The sequence below is a fragment of the Sinocyclocheilus anshuiensis genome, unplaced genomic scaffold, assembly GCF_001515605.1.
Source record: "Sinocyclocheilus anshuiensis isolate Anshui unplaced genomic scaffold, SAMN03320099.WGS_v1.1 scaffold770, whole genome shotgun sequence".
Classification (NCBI taxonomy): domain Eukaryota; kingdom Metazoa; phylum Chordata; class Actinopteri; order Cypriniformes; family Cyprinidae; genus Sinocyclocheilus; species Sinocyclocheilus anshuiensis.
The window spans coordinates 179470-191019 of record NW_015544161.1 but is presented as its reverse complement, the minus strand read 5'-3'; the positions used below and the strand labels follow the sequence as shown (position 1 = coordinate 191019).

Sequence of the window (11550 nt, the reverse complement as noted above, 5' to 3'; positions counted from 1 at the left end):
CAGATCAAATAGGATTCGATGTGTACCGGGGTATTTCTGTTTTTCATTAAGCGCCATCTAATGTTAGGGAGTGAATTTGCACGTTCACTCGGCTCATCGCCTGGGTATGAACACAAAAGACGCGTGGAAAAACGTAGGCGATAAGCGCGCGCGATAATCATCCCGGTGTACGAAGCTTGAGGCTTTCTAGGTTGTGTTTTATGGAAGCATATAGGTAGCGAAATTCAATTTAAAATGCAATCAGGGATTGGCGGAAGCGTGTTACGTTTGGATCGTTTGAAATATGGCAGCTCGAGATCTGATAAGATCGCTGAATTCACTGGCAGATGAAGTGGAGCGTGAACAGAGAAATATTTGAAGCGTATTCCATGCTAAAATCAAACGTTAGAACGACCGATCGATCGAACGTCTACTGAACGTTTTGAGTTTTGAGCGTCTTACACTGCGGGTGACCCACGTGATGTCAGCGTCTTGAAATTAGCTGTTTTTTAAACATTTAAGGAGCCAAGCTGCTGTGTAAAGATTACAAGCATTACAATAATGATATTTTATACCTAAAATAATACTCAACCATTTCCTGCATCCTGCTGTACTTCCCTGAATAAGTCTTTAAAGGTGTTGTAGGCTAATAAGTCGTTCTGAGTAATAAATTGAAAAAGCTCCCACCTGTATATGACTAAACAAAATAACATGTAGTTTACTTGAGGTTCTGTTATAAATGTGTTTATTAGAAACATTAATTTAAATTAATTAATTATACAAAAATTGTTTTATTTATCATTATTGTAATGCTTGTAATGTCCATTTATAGTCTGGAATACTATGGCGTCCGAACACCATACGCTTCATATATTTCTCTGTTCACGGTCCACTTCATCTGCCAGTGAATTCAGCGATCTTATCAGATCTCGAGCCGCCATGTTTCAAACGATCCAAACATAACACGCTTCCGCCAATCCCTGCCTTGCAGCAATGATTGACGGAGAGTGGGCGTGGTCAGCTCGGAATGCATTTTCAAATTGAATTTTGCTACAAATATCCCACGGCGTCATGATGAAAATGCAATCCTAAGTGTTCTAACTGTTAGTCTAAATGCATTTAGGACAAATAGCATTTAAATGATCATTTTGCTACCATTTCTGCTTGAACATGTTACACATATCAAATCAATTTGTGTTATACATTTTGTGTATTGAACCTTTGTGCTGTATTTTCTGTTGACAATTTGACATGCAGTTTTCATGCACTACACTTTGCCCACTAGGCCCACCCACTTAAACATTTCTGGCCTTGCCCCTGTTTCCATTGTATACAGATTTCTGAGTCCGCAACTCTAGTTAAGCATGATCAGTTCAGCAACATGATTTGAGACCGTCACAGACAATTCATTATGCAATTTAAGCATATTTGATCATAATTTTGTGACTTGGTCAGATATCTTGTAATTTGTGCACCTTGTCTGTATTCTGTAATGCATTGTTAAGACAAATGAAAAAGTGTGACTAAGAAACAGGCCTTTAATTAAATGACTATATAGTTTATTTTTAGGGCTAACTTTATTTATTTATTTTGATGTGTTATTAATCGTTACAATTATTCACTATGGAATTCTGGTCTTTCTATTGACATATATGACTGAAACATAAAATTGCAAGTTACTTGCTTTATGGTTCAATATTAGAAATCATCAAATTTAGAAACAAATGCTATCTCCCCTATGTGATACTGCCAGTTATAACTAAAAATATACCGGAGCTATATTATTGGTATACACGGCTCTCAGCCACATACATTAATAGCTACAATTTACATTATTTTTCCAAGCATTAAAAACTTTCAAACATATCAAATTGAAAAACAAAACTGAAAGCAAGCATTTGTCTTAACCTTGTTCGATGTAGTTTTCAACCAGTGATGAATCGACAAATTCTATTTTCTTATCACGGTAAGACAGAACAGCCTTCCAGTTGACTCCACCGGTTACCTTCTTCAACCTCAGCTCTAATGGACATCTGGTGACAATTCCTATCAAACACAGTCCACAAATACAGTGAATTACAAACAGTGAACATTATGTGACACGTACAGTACATCATATATAAACTAGAGGCTAAAGTTAGTGAACAAACATTGATGTTGGCTTGAGAAAGCCAACATGGGTGGCCTTGAGGAAAACGAGCCAAATCACATGTCTGCTCAGTGTTCTTGAGCAGACCGCACCACAAAAAAAGTACAACAGTTGTTGTTTTCGTAATATTTTTCCATTGACTCTTCCTATTTTGTTTTCTAATAAAGAAGCTTATTATGACAACAAAATTATCATAAGCACAATGAATGGTTTTCGCTTCTTCGATGGATTAATATAAAAGACACAGCAGCTGGTACTTGCAGTTGCTTTAATGCACCAGTCCAATATAATGATCCACATCCGATTTATTTCTCAACAGTTTATGCTCACATGAGACATAAATGACTGTTTTGGATGATATTTGCAAGATATTATGTATTTTGACATGATCTTGTATGTGTCCGTTCAAATGCCAAATGAAGCGGAATTGTTTTCGTAGTATTTCTTACAGACCCTTGTTATATTGTATTCTAACAAATAATCTTATTGTGATAACAAAAGTGTAGATAGCAGTTAAATTTCACAGTAAGCTAATTGTAAGCAATAGCACAAAAGAGCAGGTTTTGGGTTTGCACGTGTTCAGATACAGAAATGGAAGAATCTAAAATAACATTCCATAGTTTTCATTAAATATAGATTGATTCTTGTAAAAAAAAAAAAAAGGTAGCCAAGGGCAATGAATGATTCTCGCTTTTTCGATGGATTTACATTAAAGACAGACAGCACCTGACCCGACGTGGCTTTCAGTGATACGCAAAACAGCTCACAAGCACTGAATTGCTTAAAATCGCTTGAATTTTTTAATTGGCAAGGCTTAAAAACACATGCAAATGAAATGATGAACTTTTGTGAGGCCGCAGCAGCGGCCAATCGGAGCAGTGACAGATCAGTCATATGTCTCGAGCGCCTTCCCCACTCATCAGACTATCAGATATTGACCTGACCTGGTCACGATCAAATATGTTGGTTTAGCTTGTCAGTGTGAATAAAATATATGTATTTATTTGTAAATTTAACCGATGGAAAACAAAAGTAATGAGGGGATTTCAAAGATTTCTTATACGGTGGCTCCCTCTAGTGGACTGCAATTGTCATCTAGAGTGGGAATTTTTTGCTCAGACAATGTAAGTACATGGGATTTTTTATTTTATTTTTAATCATTATTTATACGAAAACTCTAAGTCTGATCAGTCTAAAAAGATATAGCAACAAACTACACATCAGGGCCTAGGTCTCTGCCAAGTTGGTGCTTGTAGCATGAAAGCCCTAGGAGGAGATACAGAAATTTTTGTCTCAGAATAAGAAGAGCTAGATGAGTAAAGTTGGTGAACAAACTTTGAATTTGGCTTGAAAAAGCCGTGTCTGAAAGTTTGAAGCAGTTTTAAAAGCTTTAAAGTTTGCAAGATTAGATATATGTTAAGATAACATTAGATAATATGTTGCTAGCATTTAACATGTTGGTAACAGGTTGCTAGCAGGGGCGGACTGGCCATCTGGACGTTCTGGAGTCCATCCAGACGGCCCTCAGCCTGGCTGGTTCATCATCAAAGAAAAAGTGTCAGATTAAGTGACATTGGCGGCCGACAAAAGGGGGCGCTAATGCAATCTATTTTTGCTTATAAGAAACTGACGCGAAGGAGAGTGCGCTCGTGATGGCAAGCGAAAAACGTGAAGATAAAGGAGGTTGGGAGAAGCTAAAAGAAAAAAAAAAACGAACAGTTACATCAGGTTACCTTTGCCCGCCTCTCTCACTATACACAGTATGTAGCCTATTTAGCCTGCGAGACCGCAGCGATTCTACAATGGGTTACATTTGAGAGCTATTGAGTTAGAAAATAGAGTAAATGAAGTTAGCCTATAAGGTGATTAGTCTGATTAACATGACACACACACAGACAGACAGAGACATATGAATACTCAAATTGAAGAAATCTGTTGTTTCTAGACTCCAGGTTTATGTTTATCATTGTCATATTATAGATTTTGCTTTTTGCTCTTTCACATAATTTGTAATGGTTTTAATTGCATTGTTTATAATGGAAACTGTAATCGTGCCTATTGGTTTCTACTGGTGGCTTTTGTTAAAACCACTAAATCCTAATGAAATATGTCCCAAAACACACTACAGGAAAACATTACTTCATGGTTTTAATGGTTAAAAGTTGATGGTTTGTAATATTTGTAATGGTATTTGTAGTGGAAATCATTAGAATTTCTGTGATGGTTTCTATTGTTTTTGTCAGCAGGGTCACCATGGGTTTTGTAATGTTATTTGACCATAAATGTGATAGGATTGCTGTAATGTGAGATAGTAGTGACTGCTTGTAGTTGTGGTGGGCCTATTCGGGAGAAAATCCAGGGCCGTTTTTTACTCCCAGTCCGTCCCTGGTAGCTAGCTTGACTTTAACATGATTAGCATGTTATTACAATGTTTTTACCATGTTTTTAGTATGATTAGCATGTTGCTACCATGTTTTTAGTATGATTAGCATGTTGCTGACATGTTTTAGCATGATTAACATTTTGTTAGTATGTTGTTAGCATGTTTCTAGCATGATTAACATGTTGCTAGCATAGCATAATTCACATGTTGTTAACATGTTTCTATCATGATTAACATGTTACTAGAATGATTAGCAGGTTGCTAGCATATATTTAGCATGATTATCATGTTGTTAACATGTATGCTAGCATGTTTTAACATGATTAGAATGTTGCTAGCATGTTACTAGAATGATTATCATGTTGCTAGCATGTTACTAGAATGATTATCATGTTGCTAGCATGTTACTAGAATGATTATCATGTTGCTAGCATGTTACTATAATGATTAGCATGTTGTAAGCATGGGCATGGTTTTAACATGATTAGCATTTTTTGCTAGCATGTTTTTAACATTATTAGCATGTTGTTAATAAAAAGGATGTTTCCTTTTTATCAGGCTCCTATATCTAGGTTCAGTTATTTCACTTTAATTGCATAGAAAATGACCTATACATTGCCATTAAAGTAAAATTACCGAACCTAAACATAGGATCCTGATAAAAATGCTAATTTTAGAAGAAAATTTCAGAAGGCACTTAAAGGCTTTTGCATCTGAATTTTTCAAATACATTAGCAGGCAGAGCAAGCTCACTGTTCACAATGTGCGAAGTATGAATGTATCTCTGAGGGGAACTGACTGTCTTAGGAAAAAGTTTAGATGCCATTTTCCTTTCATCTTGCCTCAGTATAATGCATTGTGTTTACAGCGGTAATCAAAGAAACAATGCATCACTGCTGTTCCTTAAGCGCCACCTGCTTACAGAGATTGAATTTGCTTTTTCATTCAGCCCATCTGCTGTTTGGTATGTTTTGTGTAGCCTAATTTCACAAAGCTAAAGTCAGACCATTCTGTTTTTGCTTCAGGTTTTGAAATTATACAGTCTAATTTAGATCAAAATATAGGCTAATAAAGCAACTATAACCATATTCTTCATGCACTCATATTTTCATTCTTTCTTGTCTTTTGCTTAAATAAAATACATTACAAATCAGTATTGGATTCTGCCATAAAAAATTTAAGATCAGTGCATCCCTAAATTTATGAATGTTTGAAATGAAGAAATTAAGATTTAAATAGTATTGTAGCTGCCTTTGGACAATAAAGTTCTCTAATTTAAATAGCTAGCTGAGTTCATGTCAGTTTATTTATTTATTTATTTATTGTGCAACCATCTTATTTATTTCATATGTAATTTTTTTTATGTCATAAGCAGTTTCTGTGTGAATGATCGGGGGTGGAATTAGCTGTGACGCAAGGGGCACCAGCTAAAATCTTGCCTAGGGCACCAAATTGGTCAGGAACGGCCCTGTTTGAGACGCAGTGGAATGGAATATAACCCCCACAAATTCTCCAGACATGTTTTCTAAAAGTTGAACCTCTTTTAACTTTACATGGCTTTCCATTCATCTCTTGTGTGAAACGCAAGTGCAGCAGTCATAGTTGTGCCGCATGGGTCGCGGAAGCGGGGGGGCCGCCCGGGCCTGGTGAGGTCTGGTACAAATATGACATGGGCTAGAAAAATACACAGGCTATAAGGCTCATATGTATGCACGTTTAATCATTAAAAGATCGCGATCTCGATTCAAACACACGCGATTGACCTTTGAAATCACATCGGAATATTTAAAAATGCTTTTGCGCAGCCGCTGATCCAGAGAGAGCAGTGCTCATCATGTAAATCTTTATGTTTGAAACCGCTTCACAAACAGTCTACACAGCAGGCTACATTTCTGTGTTGCAAACATTAAATAATAACGAATGTATTGGGATAAAAGTTTATAGTCCTGATATAGACTCTGATGTTGCGGGAGACGCGATCAGAATGGGTCTTTGAAAGTAATGATATGCTGCAAATAATGATTGTAGGCTACCGGTATATGTTACATTATGCCAGTAGGTGGCGAACATGTGTATCATCAGCCTGACTGTTAAATGTATTTGATGTCTGAATCATTCATTCAAGAGATTCAAAATGAAACAAGTCTTCATTTATTTATTTCAAATGATTTTTTTTTTCATATTTGGCTAATTCGTTTAAATTAATAAATATTTTTTAAATAGACTCATAACATTAATAAAACATTTAGTCAGAAACTCAAGTAAATTACATATTTTGTTTGGTTGTCTGTTTTGTTTTCAGAATTGTGGGAGAATCATAGCTTAAAAATACATAGGCTAATATATGTGGCATCTAACTAATACCATTAGGACTGTTAATATTAAAATTTGTAATCGGAAAGGCACGGAAAATGAATAACGCGATTGATATACAGATCCTGAGCACCACTGACAAACATCTAATCTTGTAAAATGTGTGGTAAGTGCTGCCGCTCCGTAGTATAAACAGAGTACGTGTGATCGCAAATCTCGAAAGTGAAAGTAAAAAGAGAGTGCGCATTCAAAAGCGATTTCAATGCCCTGCATATTAATAGCAGCTCCCTGATGCCTGCAATTTATATACAGTGTAATTACCCAATGATATAATTGCAAGAGAAAGCATTGAAATATATATTTTCCTCCCATCTCTTATTTATTCCCTTTAGGGGTTCCGTAATACACGTCATTTCCTTTCCGAACATGGTATTTGGATTCAGGCACATCCTCATTGTTAACACCTTGTTAGCATGTTCTTAGCATAATTAGCATGTTGCTAGCATGTTTTTAACATGATTTCACATATTGCTAACATGAATGAAAAAAAATCCAGCTAAAAAAAACGCTTAAAACCAGCTAAAACCAACAGAATCAGTGAAAAAAAACAGATTGAGTGAAAAAAAGCTAAAATCAGTTAAAACCAGCTAATTTAGCACAAAAAAAAGTTTAACAACCAGCTAAAACCAGTTGATTCTGTAAAAATCTAGCTAAAAAACAGTTTGACCAACTAAGACCAGCCAAAAAGTGACCAAAAGTTTTCAATGAAAGTGTATAGGATTTTTGGCGGTTTGATAGTCTGGTTTATGAAAACCGTAAGTCGGATCAGTTAAAAAAAACTTTGCACACCAAGTCAGACAAGTCTAAAGGTCTGACCCAAATTTGGTGGTTGTAGCTTTAAAGCTCTAGGAGGAGTAAAGTGTTAAAATTTGGCTCAGAGGAAGAATAATATATATATATATATATATATATGTATACGTATGTGTGTGTGTGTGTGTGTGTTTGTGTGAATATCCAGTAGCAAAGGAGTGTAAAATTAGTCCTCACCACTCCCTCTTGGTAAAGCAATTCCAGACAGTGCTTCCAACACAGAGCTTTTTCCAGAACTTTGGTCTCCGATCACTGCAATAGTCGGTAAAGCCAAGTCCTTGTGAATGCCAACTGACCGCAAAGTGTCAATCAGATCAATGTATGGACGAATGCTCTCCTCTAAATGACTGTGAACCTCTCCCTTCATTTTCTGACTAAAAGAAGAAAGAAGGAAAAAATATACATTTTACTTCTAAAACCTCGCAGATTGCACATATTTACTTCTATGCATACATTTTATTTCCCTTTTATCGGTTTTAGTCCATTTTAAATTGAATTAAAATCCTTTTCTTATTTTTTCTTTTAAGCATTAATTTTGTATTTATTGTTTATTTTAAAATGCTCTTTAAATTTGTTATTTTTTTGTTTCTTTATTATGCAGAAAAATGTAAAGCACTTTGAATATTGTAAATAAATATAAATAAACTTGTGTACATTTTAGGGGTGTAATGGTACACAAACATGACGGTTCAGTACATACCTTGGTTTTGATGTCACGGTTCGGTACAGTTTCGGTACAGCAGGGGGGAAAACTAAACATAAACTGTTTTTTAAACAGTGGTTTACTGATCAAATTGCTCTTTCTTTAAATAAATTCAGTTATAATTCAAATTTTCTTATGGATAAAACCATAACCTTGGTTTATGCTCTATATAGTGAGCCCTTTTACATTAGGCCTACTATAAGGTTACAGTTAACAACAGAGCCCAAACTTAAATTTAATTACTATTTATTGTTAAATATAACAAGCAACACAACTTAAAAAAAAGAATGCAAACATGTAAATTGCACATAATGCCGTTTTTAAATTAACTTCTAAATTATAAAATTTATATTTGTTGTTGAAATATTTACACAGTGGCTGTCATAACTTGTTTCATAACAGATTTATTTAGCCTAAACATTAAATAATTAAGACATCACTAACAGGTAAAGTAAAATATTCATAGTCCAATATTTCGGTAAAATGCTCTTCTCTACATTTATAGTGAACTAACGAGCTGTGGACACTGATGAATGCCTGAGGTAAATGAAATGCTACATGACATTTTGTTTACAAGCTGTTTTATTGACGTCTTTCCGCAGTCGAAACACTGATTGAGCAATTATATGAGTCATGAGATGTTCATACATGTTTATTTCGCGTTAAACCTAGCAGTAAAGAGGAAGTGATGATCGCGCTGCCGTTTGAACTGAGGTGTTTATACAGCGATCTGTAAGAGCGTCAAAGAGCGTCAAAACGCATTTATTGTTGGAATTTCCTGAAAAAAGGACATAATTTGAAAGATGAGACTTTGTTTCTTATCAAAAGTAACAATTAGGGCTGTAAATCTTTGGGTAGACAGCGAATCGATTCAATTCACGATTCATAGGTTTTCGATTCGATTCAAGGACGATTTTTGCAAATTCAGAATGATTCAGTTCGATTCACAATTAAATTAAATTCGATTCGATTAACGATTCAATTCTGCATTCTTTAGGTGCATTCACAGGATTATATAAATGCTTCCCCTAAATTCTTTAAATGCTTAGTCAGGATTCTGCATTCTTTAAGTGCATTCACAGGATTATTTAAATGCTTCCCCTAAATTCTTCAAATGCTTAGTCAGGGGGCAAATTGCACAGCAACCTTTATGGTTAGAGAACCATAGGTTAGAGAAAAAAAAACACTTTTGTCCATTGTTAGATGTTAGTTTAATGATGCTATGGCATGACACGGCATATGTAGAAATATATGTAAGCCAAGATTTGAAAAAAGACCTTTAAAAGTATTATGTATAGGCTAACATTTTGTCACACCAGGGGTGTACGACATTACCATTCAAAGTAAGAGATAAGAAAATAATTAAAAAAAAATTTTTTTTAAATAATAATAATTATACACCGAGTAGCCATCATTTCAGAAGTGATAGAAATGCAAAATACAATAATTTTATTTAGGCCTATGCATGTATGCATTATTATTATTATTATTATTTTACAAGGAATTTTTTTCTTATCTCTTACTTTGAATTTGCTATAAGAAATCAAATACACTGCTGGACAATAATCAATCATTTGTAATCTATATTTTTTTCCTAATGGCAATGTTATGACTGTTTTATGTACTACAAGCAATTATTTCAATTTTCTGCACAGAATTAGGTAGAAAATATACTTTATAGTTTCTGTACTGTAATAAATGATATGTCAATTAGCACTGCATCATTCATAAATTTTATTTATTGTGTTTATTGTCTTTCAACGTTGAACGTTTTAGTTCATTCTGCCTTTTATTCAACTTAGCTGCAGATATAGATGCCTCTGTCAATATTAGGCATTTCCTGGCACGTCTTAAGTTCTATGAGCCTGAGATCACTACTCTTTCAGTGTGAAAACTTCTTTATCTCATTTTCATAAAATAAAATGCTATTTAGTATTTAACTTTTCCTCTCCATCGGCGAATGATGATTCTGAAAGAAAACGGGCCTGATGTCTTTTTGCTATAGCAAGGAACACTACTTTCATGCATCTGATTAACAGATAGCTCTTATTTCAAGGTCGTTGTTAATGCGGTGGTTATTTTAACAGTTTCCTTCGTAAATTCGGTTCAATGACATTGTTAAAACACATGTAGGGCCTATCATTCAATGGAATTGTGCGTATCCTTTAGACACTCTTTTTAGACACATTTTTGCTCCGTCCATGCAATAAATGCGCAGCCTTCGACTGCTCAGGGCCGGGTTTCCCGATAACGATTGATCTTCTATGAGTCATTTTACGATCATTCTTTATTGTGTCACGTGTGTTTCCCAAAAATGCACTTAACACAATCGCACGTAGCTGTGCTTTAAAGGGGTCATATGATGCGATTTCAATTTTTCCTTTCTCTTTGGAGTGTTACAAGCTCTTGGTGCATAAAGAAGATCTGTAAAGTTGCAAAGACTAAAGTCTCAAATCCAAAGAGATATTCGTTATAAAAGTTAAGAGTCAGCCACACCTACCTAAAACGGCTCGTTCTAACACGCCCCCACATATCTACCTCACGATGTGGGAAGATTTGCATAACACCGCCCAAATGTTCACGCAAAGAAAGAAGGCGTAACTTTTATTCTCACTGTAGTATTGTTGACGCTGCAGCCATGTCGTGAAGACAAAGTAGTTTTCGCTTCGTTGTGAAAGCGAAACTACTTTGTTTGGTCTTTCAAAAGAGGACACGACTAGAAATCAGTGGTTAAGTTGTATTTACAACACTGTTCCAGAACAGTTTAACCCAAATATCCAGATGTGTGCAGCACATTTTATGGAGGACTGTTTACTGATCCTGGGAGAGTAACGTTAGACTAAAATGCCGGCAGTTCTGACTCACGTAAGTACGTTTTCATTTAAAGGATTTGCCACTGATGATTCAAACGCGAGTTTTGGGCAGGGTGGAGTAGCACTTGTTTGTCATTTCTCCGATCACAAATGCAGACAGAGTTTTATGTTTACGCGGAGTGATGCAATGCAACGCAATGCGCAAAAAGACAGTATAAGTAATTATAATCAGTAATTATGTCCCCACTGGATGCAACAAATGCCTCGTTTATAATGGGTTTTAATGTTGTCTCGTCGCTCCGGCCGGACATGGCATCAACAGTATGTGAGGGGCGTAACA

The 11550-nt window shown here is 35.3% G+C and overlaps 1 protein-coding gene across 1 annotated transcript in view; it reads right to left on the bottom strand.

The window, feature by feature from the left end:
* Window positions 1-1882: 1882 nt before the first annotated feature.
* LOC107695594 (interferon-induced GTP-binding protein Mx1-like) overlaps window positions 1883-11550 on the bottom strand; it is a 29444-nt gene continuing 19776 nt past the window's right edge. Inside the window, exons 3-4 of the mRNA XM_016495595.1 lie at window positions 7872-8068; window positions 1883-2025 (exon numbers count right to left, since the gene is read on the bottom strand). Coding sequence (XP_016351081.1) covers window positions 1883-2025; window positions 7872-8068 — 340 coding nt within the window. The remainder of the gene's footprint in view (window positions 2026-7871; window positions 8069-11550) is intronic.